Source organism: Beta vulgaris, chromosome 1, assembly GCF_026745355.1.
Source record: "Beta vulgaris subsp. vulgaris cultivar EL10 chromosome 1, EL10.2, whole genome shotgun sequence".
Taxonomy (NCBI): domain Eukaryota; kingdom Viridiplantae; phylum Streptophyta; class Magnoliopsida; order Caryophyllales; family Amaranthaceae; genus Beta; species Beta vulgaris.
The window spans coordinates 1,624,965-1,642,630 of record NC_079202.1 but is presented as its reverse complement, the minus strand read 5'-3'; the positions used below and the strand labels follow the sequence as shown (position 1 = coordinate 1,642,630).

General features: G+C 35.3%; 2 protein-coding genes across 5 annotated transcripts; both read left to right on the top strand.

The window, feature by feature from the left end:
• Positions 1–3,198: 3,198 nt before the first annotated feature.
• Positions 3,199–10,069, top strand: LOC104902089 (WD repeat-containing protein ATCSA-1). Of its 4 annotated transcripts, none has more exons than XM_057393212.1 (9): positions 3,199–3,497; positions 5,782–6,042; positions 6,139–6,298; positions 6,876–7,054; positions 7,548–7,794; positions 7,932–8,086; positions 8,166–8,255; positions 9,389–9,447; positions 9,753–10,069. In XM_057393212.1, the coding sequence occupies exons 1-9, from the start codon at positions 3,345–3,347 to the stop codon at positions 9,853–9,855; spliced, it is 1,407 nt and encodes a 468-aa protein (XP_057249195.1). In that variant the 5' UTR covers positions 3,199–3,344; the 3' UTR covers positions 9,856–10,069. The 4 variants fall into 4 exon arrangements, with proteins under 4 accessions (XP_057249195.1, XP_010688062.2, XP_057249205.1 ...); XM_010689760.4 differs by having other exon boundaries at positions 9,376–9,447; XM_057393222.1 differs by lacking the exons at positions 9,389–9,447; positions 9,753–10,069 and adding an exon at positions 8,992–9,361.
• Positions 10,070–12,142: 2,073 nt separating this feature from the next.
• Positions 12,143–13,598, top strand: LOC104902099 (F-box/kelch-repeat protein At5g43190). Its single transcript, XM_010689782.3, has one exon. It carries the CDS (start codon positions 12,291–12,293, stop codon positions 13,422–13,424), a length of 1,134 nt encoding a protein of 377 aa, XP_010688084.2. The 5' UTR covers positions 12,143–12,290; the 3' UTR covers positions 13,425–13,598.
• The last annotated feature ends 4,068 nt before the right edge of the window (positions 13,599–17,666 follow it).

The window sequence follows — 17,666 nt, the reverse complement described above, 5'->3', positions numbered from 1 at the left end:
ACTAAAGGAGAATGTTGAAGTTGATCAAGAAATCATTAATGGGGCTATTGCATATCTTAATGTAGTCACAACTGATTTTTCAGAAGTAATGGAAGAATACATAGAAGTTGATGCAGATTAAAAGAAGCATGAAGATCACTCCCTCTTTTAACCACTTTTGATTAAGGTTAAGCTAAATTGTGTAAACCTGTTTTTGTTCAGTTACCTAGATTTTAAGCCTTCAAGTTAAACATTCCTTTTTGTTAGGTTAACTATAGTGGTTAGAAGGTCCTTTTTATAGTTATGTGATGACAATCACTAGTTACATTCATTTCGTTGATCCTAATTGTAAAAATGAACTTAATGGAAGGTATCTTATGTGTATGTTTGTCAATTATTAATGAGACTCAATGGTTGGGAAAAAAATGTTGTGTTATTATCCTATTGAATGCATGCTTAATAGAAGGTCCTTTATGATGTTTGTTACCTCAAAGTTGACAACAAGGAGTAATGTTAATGGTGTAGCACCAACATAGGTCCATTGTTGCAAACACAACAATTCAAACATCAAAATCAATTATATGTTGAGTCCTTTCATCACTTGGACATCACCACATACAGGATTCAAACCAAAAAAAAGGGATAGAGACACCCATGTTTGTTACTTCTCCCTATGGTCATTGAGGTTTTATTCTTACATGCACGCACACACACACACAACATTATCCAGGAATGGCTTCTCAAGCTCAAAGGGACTCATACATATCCAACACATACAAGTCAAGGACATATGCAAAAGTAATAGCAAGAAATCAAACCTCAGGCATATCAAACCCCAACATCACATATGATGAACAATATCAATCCTTCAATCCAATCCAACCCAACAGTCACAACATCCAACCCAACAGTCACAACATCCAATCCAACAGCAACAAAAAATAATCCAACAACAACCCAAATGAATCTAATATCCAACAAATTTCATCCTCTAATCCAATCCAACAATCACACAAAATAATCAAACACCATCTAAAAATCCAACAGCCACACAAAAATCCAACATCATCACAAATAATAATCCAACAACAACAAAAATGTATCCAATACCATCACAAATAACCAACAGCCACACAAAATAATCCAACATCATCACAAATAATAATAAAACAGCAACAACCAGCCATCCATCAACAACAAAAAAATTATCCAACAGCAACTCAAACGAATCCCACATTCAATACAATCCATCCTCCAATCTAATCCAACAACCATAACAAAAATCATAATCATAAACCATCAAAATGTATAATCCCAGAGCAACATAAACATAATCCCACATACAAATTCAACAAAATGCGACCCATCATACACACCCACATAAACATAATTCCCACAACAACAAAAAAATGAATACCCCACATGCAAATGTTAAAAAGAACAATTCACAAGGAAAACGAAAAAAAAGATATGCGAAAGTTAGAGATTAACCTTAAAATTATTTGGGTTCCTCTGCCAAAGTAAATCAGATAGTCTCTGATTTGTTGGGGACTCATCATCAGATGTTAAAATAAAAACATGATCATGACCTCCATAAGCATCAGAATCAGAATTAGGCATATATCCCAAAATTTGAATGGAGGAATCCTCACTTGAAGGAGAAATTTTCACTTCTTCCTTCTCCTTAACTGGTGAAGAAGGTTCAACAATTTTCACCTCAACCCCTCTTGTTTTGCACAAGTACGAACACTTAGAAAACCGACATGCGTCAATTTTTGGGACTCAAGTTTCAGTTCCTTGGCTTTCCCCCCCAGATCTACGCTCCCTAAACTCAAACTTCAACTAACCCACCGCAGGCAAACCACATACCACAGTCCACTCAAACTTCTTGGCCTCATTGATGTTGTCAATGGCTACCCCTAAATCCACAACCGCTTCGAGACTCAACCATTGTGTAGCCTCGCCACTTTCGTACAAGCAAGTGAAGTGTGCGAAATGCGATGCTTCAAAAAGTTGAAAACACAGATTCATGAAAATTTTCCTATCCAGATCTTTTTCCATTGCAAGAAGTTCTAAGGGGCTCAAGGTTAACCATTTTGACCGGAGAATTATGAGAAACAAGGACAATGTGATATGGAGAGAGAGAATTCACCGCTTGAGGGAGAAGAGAAGAGTACAGTAGATTTAGGGTTTGACATTTTCGGGAAATTGGGGATAATTTAAGGGGGGGGGGGGGGAATTTAGGGTTCTGATATGAGAAGTTGGGGGAAGTTATTGCAGATCATAAATGGGGGTGTTTGAAGCTTTTTAATTTTGAATTTTGGGAAGGGGGATAGATTAGATGTTTAATTTTGGTGGGAATTATTAAGGGGTTGGTTCATTTAGGTTAGTAATGTAATGTGGGTTAGGGAGTGGTAGTGATATTTTAGGGTTTTTTTGTAATGACATTGTTGTAATTATGTTGAAATTTCATAACTAAAATTAGTAAGTTTTAAAATGTTGCATTTTTTGTGTTACGTCCCAAAATGACAAATGTTGCATTTTTTTTGTTATGGAGGAAGTTAGGGTTGTGAAAAACTGACACAACCCGTATACTGAACTCGAACCTGACCTGAAATAAGCGGATTTGGATTGAGATTTTGACCCATTTAAGTAAATCGGTTGACACGACTTACCCATTTAATTAAATGGGTTAGGTTAAGGTTGACATTTTCAACCCGAAATTAACCTGCTTTGACCTGTTTAACTCATTAAAATATAAATTTCCTAAAAAGTAGTGTTAAAGTTGGTGAAAATTTTAAAAATACTAATCATAAGACACAAATACCGAAAAAAAAATCTAATCATGCATACTTTTATGTGAATTTATGGTTGAAAACTAATAAATTTTAATAAAAATTTAATAGTAATAGATATGTAAATGGATTAAACGGGTTATATGGGGCAAAAAAATGTTGAGCTTTTCAACTCATTTAATAAACGGGTTGAGTTTGAATTGAGACATATTCAACCCATTTATTATTAATCCGAATACGATCTGACCTAATATGTTAATCAGCCATAAAAGATGTACATATCGTTGTTTTAGGTAAGACTAGTAGACTAGTAGACTAGTAGTAAGTCTAGTAATTAGGCAAAGCGCAAAGCTCATACTCAGCCCTCAAGTGATCAAGTCAGGTGTTCGCAACTCGCAAGTAATTGGAGTCCACTCGGCCACTCCTCAACCTCAATACCTCATCAATTGATCATCTAGTCCAGTAAACTTTGGTATCAAAACGAAGACAAAATCGATAACCTTTAAATCAAAAATCGGCAGAAACAAAATCAGGCGCAAGAAATCAATTAAGGTGGAAGATGCGCCGAAAATGTTGTGGAAAGAGATTACGAGTAGAGATGAAGGTAGATTACGACCTAATTCTTTCTCCCGTCGCCTTCGATCTCGTCGTATTTCCTCTCTTCAGCTTTCCAACTTCAAAGAATTCGTTTCTCCGCATCGCGGCGCCATTAATTCTCTCCAGGTCCCTCTCAATTTACTTTTTCAATTCTTAATTTTTCGAGCTATGTGTATTTTACTTTTAGTCGGATTATTATTCGCTAAACTAGACTTGTAATGCCGTAATCTACGAATATGTGTATTAAAGATGAAATTTACAATTTTTCTACTTGTTATTGATCTTCAAAACCTTAAAATTGTTCGTAATTTGGGAAGAAAATAAGTGTTTAGTGTTCATCTTATCGTTGTTCTTGTTTGTCCATCATTTGGTAGGATGTTGTCTGACAATCCGACATTGTACGGTGCATTTTGAGTTCATATTAGTTTCAATATTAAAGGTCTAATGAGTTTCGTTAAATAAGCTCATAAGTTTCATTAAGTTTGATAGAATTTTTGAGGCGCATGCGGAATCCTACTGTACTCACAAATATAATTTTACCATTTCATAAATTGCAAAGTATTTGATTACATCAAAAGAAAGCTGTAGAACAATATATGTTACTTAAATAAGCTCATAAGTTTCAACAAGTTTGATAGAATTTTCGAGGCGCATGCGGAATCCTACTGTACTCACAAATATAATTTTAATTTTACCATTTCACAAATGGCAAAGTATCTATATACATATATTAAAAGGCATGCATAAACAAGAAACTGTGCCACGTAGTGCTCTCCCTAGGGAGTTTTAGTTCATGTAATGTAATCCATGTACAATAAATTTTTTTATAAATTGCATAGTATAAGGGTTTGATCCCGAGACTTCAAGTACATATACTAAAGTCTTAACCACTAGATTAAATTGTATTTAGTGTTATTATCATAAAGTATTATTAATAAATGAAATTTTTTCTTATCCGGGACATACCCCGGGCCTAATAAGTAGTTTGATTACATCAAAAGGTCTAGAACAATATAATTTACTTAAGTAAGCTCATAAGTTGCTATAATTGTAGTGTACTCAGAAATATAATTTTACCATTTCAGAAATTGCAAAGTATTTGATTACATCAAAAGGTTTGGAACAATATATTTTACTTAAATAAGTTCGTAAGTTTCTATAAGTTTGATAGAATTTTTGGGGCATATATGGAATCGTAGTGTACTCACAAATGTAGTTTTACCATTTCAGAAATTGCAAAGTATTTGATTACATTAAAAGGTCTAGAACAATATATCTTACTGGGAGATTTATTCCTCACCTACACAACTTATACTTTGTGTGGGCACTCTTATTGAGGAACACTTAGCTCCACTCGTGTATTTACAGGAGCTCTTAGCTCTATACAACCCTAATTTTGGTGTGAGCTCTTGGCTCACTTCTCTAAATTTGGTCAAGTTTTGTGTAGGAGTTCTCCATGCTCGAGAACAAATGTTTTCACTCAATTTATACTATTCCAAGCTTTATTTAAGCTTTGTTTTCTCCAAACTTCTAGAATAGTCCATTACTATTCTGCCATGGATATTATACAACAAATTCTAAAATTTTTCTTTATACTTGAAGATCTATACTAATAATTTATCTTCTCAATATTTTACTTCCCTTCAAGTTTGTTCTAGATTATTCTAAAAATATCATTAGTCTAAAATGCTTCAACAATGTTCTCACCCTTTATAAAATTACTTCAAAATGTTAATATATGTTAAGATAAGTTTGGTTCAAATAAGTTTGGATAAGTTGAGGAAACAAGGTGGAGAAAATGCAACCATAGTTTGATATGCTATTAACTTTGTAAGCTGCTATTAGATTAACTCTGGGAATATTCATATTTTTTCTTTGCTTAATAGGATCAAATATGACTATGGATTTTTCTTTTTTCAATAATCTTTTTACCCTAAAAAAAACTTTATATGAAAGTCTCATATTCATACTTGTTTTTCCTTATTTGAAGTTATTGAACCTTAGTTGGACTAACATAAGTTTTGAATCTAACTTGGATAGCCCTTTGCTAAACTTATTGTCTCGTATCAGAGCTTATATATCCTTATTTGAACTTATTATCATGAAATCCGAATTGTTAAGGTGAAAAGAACAAAGCCTACATGTATTATGTCCCCCATTTTCCGTTGTTTGTCCTGCTTCACTTTTCACGGATATTAGGTTAATTTAATAGGCAGTGCATAATTTTCATAAAGATATAATTGATAATCAGAGCATTCATTTTGAAACATCCTAAAAAGTCAAAGCAGAATGAATGTTATGAAATGAACAGGAGCATGTTTTCTTACTTCACACAAGGAAGAATTTTGTTTGGATATTGATCTTGCCTTATTGAGAGAGCTTTGTGTCACATGTTTTCATAGAAAATCAGGTTGATTTAACAGAGGGGCGATATTTGCTTTCCGGTGCTTCAGATGCATCTGCTGCTGTTTTCGACGTTCAACGTGTCTCAGGGTTTGAGGATGGAGGCCTCGTTGCAAAGCACAAGTGCCTTTTTGTTATTGATAAACAGCACCAACAAGGACACAAATATGCCATATCCTCAGCCACATGGTATCCAATTGACACTGGGCTGTTTGTTACTGGTTCCTATGATCATCACATCAATGTTTGGGATACGAACACTACTCAGGTACTTGTCTTTGGTACACTTTCCTACCCAGTTGTTTAGTTTTTTCATTTATGCTATAGTAATTGAAGATTACTAATTTAGACTGTTGCCAGATAGGTGGTTATGAATTTTAAGATGCCTGGAAAAGTTTACAAGACTGCCATGAGTCCTATTGCTACCTCCCATATGTTGATAGCGTCTGGAACTGAAGATGTTCAAGTTCGTCTTTGTGATATTGCTTCAGGGGCATTTTCTCATACGTTGTCTGGCCATCGTGGTATGCTTATAACTCACAAGAATCAAATATATGTCTGAATTATTGAGTATTATTATGTGGTGTCGAGCATAATACATCATCTAGTCATCATGGTCCAAGGAAAGGTGTCTTTCTGTTTTCTGGTTGTCCTTCCATGGACTGGATAAATATGCATAGATGAGTTTTTCTGTGTATAGTGTATACAGCCAAAGATCCATATATTTTGGACTTTAACACTGAAAGGGGGGGGGGGGAACTAGTTTTTGCCCAGATGGAGATCTGTTTTCAGTTTGAGATTAACAAAACGATAAAAATTAGTTCTTGTGAAGTACCATACAAATGGTAAACACTCTAAGCTTCGGTTATTGATGTCATGTTGGCTGAACTTTAAGAGGTTTAACCACAAAAGTCAAATGTGGCATATATAGCAATTATTATGTCTTGCAGTGGAAGATATAATCTTGCACACTGATAAATGAAATGTAATTTAGCTCATTATTCTGAGTCTGCTTCTCTATTTTGGGTTAGTTAATTGACCATATTTGGAGGAAAGTTGCCTTTATAGAGATCTCATTTGGAATCATCACTCTGATGGCAGATGGTGTAATGGCAGTTGAATGGTCTACATCAAGCGAGTGGGTTTTGATGACAGGTGGCTGTGATGGTGCCATACGTTACTGGGATATCAGACGTGCTGGATGTTTTCTGGTTTTGGATCAGTCCAAATCTCAACTTGGCAGACGCCCACCGTTGTTAGAACGTTCAGTTGCTGACAAGGTTTCATTTATACCATTTTCTGCCTTTTCTTTAGCCCTGGATTATGTAAATATCATCCTTAAAAGTTCTTTTGTGTCAGACTCGAGACAAAAGGTGCTTGACAGTCTTTATGGGTGATAATTGCTTTTAAGTTCTACAGTCTTTATGGATAATTGCCTTTAAGTTCTTATTCAGTGTGCTGAGGATGGCATCAAGCATGTCAAGAAGTATCAGTTTGTAGATGATGCAGACTAGACAGCTGAGGCTGTCAGTAACAATGCTACATTCTGAATTCATATCAATATGATTTATTGTCCTGCTTCAGGACACTCGAAGTCATATCACTAGTATAGCGCAGGGACACTGGAACTGATGATGTCTAGGATGGGGGGATAAATCATTTTTTTTCTTTCATAATTTTTTGAACCAGGATGTCTTTGTTAATCGTAAATCTAAATCATGTGTTACATTTCACCTGTTGTCTAAACTCTAAACACAATTGTGTCAACTCTAGGCAGCAACATCTAAGGCAACAGGGCAGAGTTCATCTGCAAAGAATAGGGGACAGCAGAAGAAAGTTTCTCTTGGTAATGATACAAAGCTTTTTGCTGTGTCTAGAATGCCTTCTCAACTAAAGGGGGGATATTCAAAGCAAAGGCGCCATCCTGGCATGATGTCAAGTCAAGATCATGCAACTGCGCACTATGGTGCTGTCACAGGCTTAAAAGCAACTGAAGATGGCATGTACCTTCTCAGTGCAGGTAGTAATGCTCTGTGTTTGAGGGAACAACTTGTGATTGTTTATCGTTCCACTGGAAGAAAATGTGTCCTAGATGCAAGAAAAGTCAGTGGTTAAGAACATAGTTTAAAATTTTGTCATTTATAATTTCATTTTCAGGTTCTGATTCAAGATTAAGATTGTGGGATATTGAATCTGGCTGTAACACACTAGTGAATTTTGAAACTGTGCGATTGCAAAACAGCAAAGGGATACAGATGGCTGTGGCTCAGGATTCGTCTCTTGTGTTTGTTCCTTGCATGACATCTGTGAAAGTAAGGTTTCTCTTGTGTATTCGATAGACCTCCCCATCAAGGTTAAGATTTGCAGTCTTACGATTTTGTGTATCTTCAGGCATTCGATCTTTGGTCTGGCAATACATCTCTGACTTTTCGTGCCCACTATGAATGTGTAAATTGTTGCTGGTTTAATGATCAAGATCAGGTAAGACACTGTTTCTTTATTATGCTGGCAAAACTCTTCATATATGATGCCTTCTGCCTAGTTGATGCAGTGAAGCTGAGAGTAGATAGAAATAAGGCCTATGTGATGTCACATGATCAATCTCGAGATGCTCTGATGTTTCATGGAGGATGTTGTATTATGGAGAATACTTGGTGGAAATGAACTCTAATACTAGAATATACTCCCTCCTCCATAGTATAGTGCTTGCATTCCTTTTGGGTGTCCCAAAATATTGTGCCTATTTTTTTTTTATCATTTTATTTGGACTAAATTACCTTTCATTTCTACATAAACTTTTCAAAATACCCGTACTTTTCTTTCAAATTATGTGCCCCTATTTATTGTTTTACTCCATTCTAAGGAACATTTATTGCTTTTTGATTTTATTTAAAGGAAAAAGAAAATAAAATACTAGTTCCAAGACAAAAGTGCCAAAAGTCCACTTCCTTAATATATTTTTTTGAAAATCCTACTACCACTTCAATTTTCCTTAATTCCCGTGAAAAATCACAAGTGAGCACTATATTATTGGACGGAGGGAGTATTTGTTTGGCCCGAGCCTTCCTTTTTCATATTTGCGTGATACCTTTCAATTTATTCAATTTTTTGTGGTGAACTTATGTGAAGGAAAATAGATTGTAGCATCTGAAATCTCAGCTAGTTTTTTATTCCAATTCAGAAATTACGAATTTTTTTTGGGGTTGGTACGCAACAGGTCTCTTGTTGGGGTCTTATGACTCTTATATCAGGAATGTCAGCGAGGGTTTTAACTTTTAAGCACGGAGTTGGGGGGTACGCTAGGGATTGAGGACTGAGGAATCGAACATGGGTGGTGAGTGTGAAGGCAAATGCTCTACCACCTCAACCAACCCAACTCAAAAGATTAGCAATTCAAATTTCGGGTTTCATATTACTTGTCATTTCAAAATACCAACTTGTTGCTTTACAAGAATAATGGCAATCAATATTTTTAATTGATCACTCTAATTATCAAATTCTCAGTTTATGTGCATTAAACAAAGGGATTAGGTGATGTATTATACATAATTTTGTTCCTTCTATTTAAATATTATGATTTTCTTATACATGTTGTATTCAGGAGTTGTATACAGGTGGAAATGATAGGCAGATTCTTGTCTGGTCTTCATCTGAATTATGTCCTGATGATATGGTAATCTTGTGGTCACTTTTTTTTCCATCTATGGCAATTATTTATGATTTGGGATTGTTCTACTTCAAAAGACAGATTTTATGTCAAAATAACAAACAAAGAAGCAAGTTGGTGTGCTCCGGCTGCCGCATGTTCAAGAAACATTAACTGGAGATTTTTTTTTTTTTTTTTTTAAAAAGAAACTCTAATAGTAGTTGAGTTGTAGAACTGTCCCTCCAACAACTCTTTAGGCTTTCTTTGCACTTGAAACAGTCAATGAGTTGGAAAATCAGGAAGTAGTAACGCTGGTTATTGTAATCCAACAGGATAATAGGACCGCGAAAGGAAAACTTCCCCTTAAAGATGAAGATAATTGGAGTGATTAAACGATCATTTGCGACGAAGAGGTTATTTATTTTCCCTTCCTAATACGATGTTTTCAGATAGTCTCCTGGCATTGGGCTACAGATGATATTTCTGAGTTGGTCGCTACTAGCCCTTAAGATTTGTTATTTCATGATATTCCGTTGTGTCTTAATGGACTCCAGGAATTATTCTTCAAAGGTGTGGTAAACTACAAATGTATCTCAAGTTTGACATCTCGCATCTGTGTTATGTAGTATCACATTTGTTGCTGGACTGATATACTTGATGTCATGACAAAATTATAGGCTGATGAATCATTGATCTCGAGTGTTGATAATTCAAATGTAATGGTCATTGGCATATAATTTAATGTATCTACATAAGGTGAAAATAAATCCTGGTCATCTTAGGAAATTTCTGGTCATGTATTCAAATAATGTGTGATAATTCAAAGTCATGTGATCAACCCTTTTCAAATTCCTGGATTCGACATTGTAGGATCATGATATGGTCACTCATGATTGATCATTGTTCATTCCTAGGAATTCTAAAAAGGACCATGAAAAACATAGAGTGAATGAGATTAAAATGGTGATTTTCATGGTATTTTTGGTATGTATATCATTCTAAAAAAAATAGGGATAAACAACATGAGATAAAACTTAAAAGGAGTATTTGAATATATAGGCTTTGTTTTGTTTAACTTATTTTAATTTATTTCAGAAAAGATAAGATAAGATAAAATAATTGATTAACTTATTTTTACTTATTTCATATAATATAAGATAAAATAAAATAAGTTGAATCAAACGGATCTCGAGTTCTCGACGTCAACTCAAAGAATAATGATTCTGATACTCTAACGAAAAATACACCGTCAACTCAAAGAATAATGATTCTGATACTCTAATGAAAAATACGCCGTTATCTCAAAGGATAATGATTTATGATTCTAACACTCCAACAAAAAATAATGTTAGATTGGTGGTTGAGCGATTTGGTTTAACAATAATCTTGCTAGGTAGAGAGATTGGAGTGGAAATTAAATGATTGAGACTTTGAGCGACAAGAGGTAAAGGGTAGGTAAGAGAAGATAAGCTTTATCAATTAATGCTTGCTAAAAGAGGGAGTTTTTAGAGAATTTTCTTACTTTCTAAAATAAACTTGTTTATATAGCACCTAAAACTTAAGACGGGAGGGATTACGACCTCATTGATGCTAATATGCTATCATGCGAGTGATTTTGACTATTTCCTTACATTTTCACAAAAAATATCTACTAATTTGTCACTATACTATGCAAACAATCTATATTACAATAGTAGTTTGTGACTTTTAGCAATTATTTTTCCATTTTTACACAATCATGCTTAATAATCTTGACATGTAATACTTCCTCTCTTTTCTAAATATTTGCAACCTTGACTTCCACCCTTTTCTAAATATTTGCAACCTTGACTCTCATAACTTTTCTTTTCTTTTTTCTAATACTTGCAATCTTGACATGTCATACTAATCTTGGTAAATTGTTTTTGCAAATATAGTGAAGAACAAATATAATCATGTAATGTGTTATTAGATTAGCTTCGCTGTATTTTTTCACTCAAGTTTTATCATAACGTTATACACATAAATTTCCTTTGTGTTTTTCTTTAATTTGGCAGCAAAGATGTAGAAAGTAAGTAATTCTTCTGTTGTAAATTAAGGCTCCGTTTGGTAGGTAGTAAAACGTTTTTCCGAAAAACTGTTTTTCTCCATTTTTAGGTTTACATTGTTTGGTTGGCAAAAGAGTGTAAAATCATTTTTCCTTTGGGTAAAATTACTCTCCCAATGATGGAAAACCATTTTCCTTTCAAAATGAATGGAAAATTGTTTTCCTTATCTCTCTTGTACACTTTTCTCACTACCTCCTTAATTTCCCTTTCACTTTCCTTTCATTTCATCATTTTCCTTACCTGAAACCAAACAACGGAAAACTAATTTTGAAATGGTGTTTTCCATTGTAAATTGTTTTCCATGAAAATCATTTTACATTGAAAATGTTTTACGCCCTATCAAACGTAGCCTAAGTGAAAACACTCCTCTCTTTTACGTGAGAGTTTTTTTAAAGAAGGGCTTCACTTCTCTTAAAACAGATAAGATCGAATAAGATAAGATAAGATCAGATCAAATTAGATAAGATAAAATAAATTGAAGCAAACCGAATCTTAACATGGATAGACATGAGACAAACCATTAATTCAAATATCTAGTTAGAGAAGTCCATCTACTAAATTTCTTTCCTATGGGCTATGGGCATATCTGCAACTATTCCTGCCGTACTCCGACTGGCAGCTCTAGCTAACAGATACGCCTACTAAATCTCAAACTTCAACTCTTATTCAACGTTTATATTTTCAATACTCTTTACCTCTTTTTAGAACTATATTATTTTACTCCATCTCAATTGTCTCCTTCTTCATCTATCACCTAAAATTTCCCAGAAACAACACAAATAAATGGCTAAAATTTCCCCAGATTTGGATCCCTCAATATGGAGCAAATTACCAGATGAACTCTTAGATTATATCCTTTGTTTTCTCTCTCTAAAATCCATCCTTAATCTCAGATCAACATGTAAACGCTTCAAATCTCTTCTCTTTAATCCTTCTTTTCTTTCCAAATTATACCCATCTTTTTCTTCATCTTCTTCTTCTCCATTTTCTTCTTTTCTTTTGTTATCTCATCCTCATTTTAACCACCATTTTCCTCTTTACAATTCTGTTTCTGCAACTTGGAGAGAATCCTCTTCATCACCTTCACTACTTAACCCATGTCCTTCATCTTCATCATCTCTTTTATCTTCTTCTAATGGTTTACTTTGTTTTCATCTTCAAAATTCATCAACTTTTTTAGTTTCTAATCTCTTATCTCGTTCTTCGACTCTTATCAAATCTCCTAGATTATCCTTCACGTTTGAGTTGCTTACTCTAGTTTCTTCACCAAATGGGTTCAAGATCTTTGTATATTCATCAGAGTCTGTGTTCCTCTACGACTCTACGATCCGATCCTGGCGAAACTTTGGCGGGTTTGATTCAATATTGAATGATAATATTCACCAAGAAGGTGTTTACAGAGATGGGTATCTGTATTTTATAACTTCTTATCCTTATTCTATTGTCTCCTTTGATTTGGAAAAGGGTGTTTGGGGTTATCCTTTCGCCGAAATGCCGACAAATGAGCTCATTTTTGCTAGGATTGTGATTAGTGATGATTGTGAAGATGGTGCAGGGGGGAAGAATAAAATGTATGTGATTGGTGGGGTGGGAGGGAATGGGATTTCAAGGTGTTTGAAGGTGTGGGGATTTGGAGGGAAAAATGATGATAATAATAATTGGGTGGAAGTGGAAAGTTTGCCAGATTTGATGTACAGAAAATTGGTATCAGTTTGTTATCACAATTATGAGCATATCTATTGTTTTTGGCACAATGGTATGATATGCATATGTTGCTATAGTTGGCCTGAGATTTTGTATTATAGGGTTTCTAGGAGGACTTGGCATTGGTTGCCTAAATGCCCTGCTTTGCCTAACAAATGGAGTTGTGGGTTTCGTTGGTTTTCTTTTGTACCTAAGTTACATGCTTCTATTTGAGTTCATGTTTGATTATTGTTGTTGCTGAAAAAAAATTATGATATACCTGGGTGTATGATGAATGAACTCGTGGTTGTGGTTGTGGTTGTGAATTTAATTGCTCACTTTTGTTGTTGTGAGCTGACATTTGATGTTTAGATGTGTTATAATTCTATTAAATAGGTGTTAATGTCACGTTTTCTTGCTTCCCTTTTTCTGCATTTGTATGTCACTTCATTTACTTTGTCATTGGTTTTTGTTTGCTAAGGATGTAGTATTAAATGGATTATATGGTTAACTTAACTTTACAGAAATCCTAAAATATGGTGGATTTTTGAGTTTGATAATAATGGTGATGTGCGAGCTTGCTAACATAAGGGAGAAATGGTCCATGCTTAGCTCTATGATTCTGACTTTCAGCAGCATCAAAGTGCCAACAACGCCATGAAACTTTTCTTCCTGGTCTCGAGTGTATTAGAATATTGAGGTTTTACCAATTTTTGCATATAAACTACCGTTCAAAATGTCTTAAAGGAGGGAGTGATGCACTAGAAAAGTCCAAGTTTATCTTTTTGTTTTTGATAAAACTAGAGCCCAATCATTATTTACTGTCCGTATTTACTAAAATCACCCGTATTTTTTCCTTAAAATCCCCCCATACCCCTCCCCTTTCACCCCACTCTTATTCCATCACCTCTCATTCAACTTCACCTACTCCGTCTCTCTGACCTCCACAACCAGTGTACCACCACCATCGACAGACCACCACTACTGCTAGACCACCTCCACTGGCGAACAACCACCACTGGAGGCACACTCGTGCATAACCACCACCGTAGACCACTACCACCGCGGACCACCACCTCACTGTCGACGGAATGTGGTTAGTCTTTTAAAAAAAATCTGCCACCAACGCACAGTACCAAACTGTTTTTTCGTTTCCTCCACCGAGGAAAAGAAACAAAATTCCATTTCCTCCATGAAATGAAATTTTGTTTCCTTGGTAACATTGTAGATTTTTGTTACCATGGAAACGAAATGAAATTTTGTTTCCGTGCTAACGTGTAGATTTTTCGTTCCCTCCATGGAGGAAATGAAGATCTATTTCGTTTTGTTTCGTTTCCTCGATGGAGGAAACGAAAAAAAATTCGGCGGAGGAAACCAAACAAAATTTTCCAGCGTGTTACGTACTAACAACGAGGATGGTGGGTTTTTCCGGCGAAAAAATAACAAAAACTCGTGCTTTTTCCGACGTGCTGTGATGGTGGGTCTCATGGTGGTGTTGATGTTGCCTCTATCGTGATGGTTGATGCGGTGGTGGTCGTGATCGCCGATGTGGTGGTGTTTGCTATGGTTGTTGGGGTGGTGGTTGGGTGAGGTGAGAGAAAGTGAGAATGAGAGTAAGAGTAGGAGAGAGAGAGAGTGAGTGAGTATACATAGAAGTAGTTTAGGGAAATCTTGAAAAATGTACGGGCGATTTTAATGCGGGCTATTTTAATTATTATTAATGACAAAGCAACAGTCAATAGCAATTAGATTATCTTTAATAGCCCAAGGGTAAACTCCCACCCATACTCTAGTGGTAATTAAGATTGATGGGCCAATTTTTTAAGGCTTCTTGCTTCATAGTATTCGTTACTACCATTTTTACATCATAGTTAGCATTTATTATGATCCATTGAATCAAGCTCGAAAGGGTTTAATGATCATGTAAATGAAGGCCCAGTTATGTAAAGAAGCCCACAAGAAATAGTCAACAAAAGTCAATAGACAATGATCCATGAAAGAAAAACCCAATCGCCAGCAATAATCAAGAGATAATGGTTGAAAGTCAAGCAATGCTAAAGATGATGACGTAGCTAGAAGTTAATCTAATTATAAAGGCATGCAAGAACATGTGTAATGGAACGTGATTATCATGACGCCAGAAAATGGCAGTTGTGATTTGAATCATGAATCACTTCCCTCCAAGGAGCAGGGAAGTTCTACATGTCTTCGCAGTATAAATACAAGAAGGAACATCAGAATACGACCACAAACATATACACAACAAATGTGCAATTTACTTTCTTCTAACGTAGCTTTACCTAGATTAACCAACCCCCTTATGGGGTTATAGTTAGCCTCTAGCCTAGAATTAGAGCATGTATTGAGTTATCAAGTTTGTTCAATCTTCAATTCAAGTCGAAATCCATGGAGGTATTCATCTTCATGTTTGTCCTTTAATTGTCCAGTCTGGTCTATCTTTATGTGTGTTATAGAATCTTTCTAGAAGTTTGTGATGTAAGTGGGAATATTCAGCTTTAATTAATAGATTAAATATTGCATTGATCACCTTATTTAATACACGTCGCCTAAATTTATTAAGCGTTATAGCCTAATTACATTAGGCTATAACAAAGTACGTTAGCACGGTTTTATCAATTAAAACTAGTAACCCCTAGGGACTAAGACTCCCGTGACATTCAGTATCTAACTATTGTGTGTGCATTGACTTGTTTGCAAAGTCATCCGACTGAATTTGCACCAACAGTATCCAAGCCTTTTTAGTTCTTAGAGCAACAAAGAGGGATTATTCGAGTTCTAAGAATTCGAAAATTTTGATTCTTTTGCCGGAAGTATTTAATTTCTTTGTTAACTGATTTAGAGTGCTGAATAATTGTCTTCTTTTTAGTTTTGTAATTTGTGGTTTAAAAATATTTCATATATATGGTTCGGATATCAAATACTCAAATCTAACCCGGAAATTTTGGATCGGAATCGAATGATATTTGATAATGCATAATCCTACTTGAAGGGTGAGGAATTGATCTTCCTCTATCTAGGAGGCATTGGATTCAATTGGGCTTAAATTTATCCAATGCAAACCAAAATGTGACTCAAGAAAAAACAAAACATATAATAACTCCGCAGATCCACAGCATACATAGAAGATCAAACACATCTAACGTAGGCCATACAGTGAAATTTGCATAAAAACTTTAGTCTACTCCCTGCCACCTTGAAAAACCAAAGAAAACATTCTAGCACATGGTGCAACCTTTCATGTTTGAGATAAGCAGGCCAATAATAAAACATGAAAACTAAAGGCAAAAGTTGCAGCACCTCTTCAGTATATTCAGCAGTTTTGAGCACATGTACATGTACTGTGATGTACAGAAAAGCATAATTTGTTTCTGTTCGGCAATTTAAGTTCCAAACGAAGAAAGAGGAATATATCAGTAGAACTTTCAGCAACAGAATTAATGGTGTCGGCTCATTAGCACGAATTATGACCAGTTTTTTTAATAATGTTTGTCTATTATAGATTACTCTAGAATAAATTTAATTATGAGGTTTTTTTTTTCAAAATCATCTAATTGTCCGAGTGATGATAAGTTTAGTAGAATTTTTTGGCTCCCTTTTGGAAACATGTGGTAAGATGAATTTTCTATGAACTATCCTCGCACAGGGCCACTCATCCAGAGGCCCAACAAGCTCCAAACTCCCCCCCCCAACCAACATCATTGAAACGGTTTTTCATCAGATACTCTTGAGGTTTCTTAATATTCACAATATTTCACATGGTACCCTCGCGTTCTCCAAAATTCACCAAGTACACCTGTGGTTTGGAAAAATACCTGACGTGACCATATCGTTAACTTTCTGTTAAATATAACTGTAATAGCCCTGTTTTTAATAACGTTTATTTAAACGTTAAACATATTCATTAAGTTAATTATGTTTCGAAAATTATTATTTTATTTGAGTTGAGAAGTATGAATTTTATTGTGGTATTTGTAATATATTTATTGTTGTAATTTTATGAAAATATTATTATTAAAATTATTTTGGGTCTTATTGGCGACTAAATTGTGCGGTATTTGGTCAAAATGAAGTCAAAGTCGATTTTCCCTTCAATTCTTTTCCCCTTTGTCGGTTTGTTTATGTGGAGCAAAACCTCAACTTTTCCTTCATTATCCTCGTGACTCTCGAAGGAACCACCGAAACCCCAAATCAGATTTTCTCTCTCTCCTCCCCGTGAACCCTTCGTTTCTCTCACGCTCGCCTGCGTCGCGCCTCGCCGACGTTTTTCAAGGCTGCCGGAAATCTGCATCACTCTGTTCTCCTCTGTTTCGTTGCTGCTAGTGTTGTTCGTGGGTGTTCCCCTGTGTTACTGCTCCTCGTGCGTCGCATCGCACCACGATCGCAGCTTCGCCGGAGCTTCCCTCCTCGGCTGGCGCTGCTGTTGTTGGTCGTTGTTGCTGCCGTTACTCTGGTTTG

Coding starts and splice junctions, on each gene's coding strand:
- LOC104902089 (XM_019249901.3), top strand. CDS start 3,345: ATGTTGTGGAAAGAGATTACGAGTAGAGATGAAGGTAGATTACGACCT. Junction 6,043..6,138: donor GGGATACGAACACTACTCAG/GTACTTGTCTTT, acceptor GTTGCCAGATAG/GTGGTTATGAATTTTAAGAT. Junction 6,299..6,875: donor TACGTTGTCTGGCCATCGTG/GTATGCTTATAA, acceptor CTCTGATGGCAG/ATGGTGTAATGGCAGTTGAA.
- LOC104902099 (XM_010689782.3), top strand. CDS start 12,291: ATGGCTAAAATTTCCCCAGATTTGGATCCCTCAATATGGAGCAAATTA.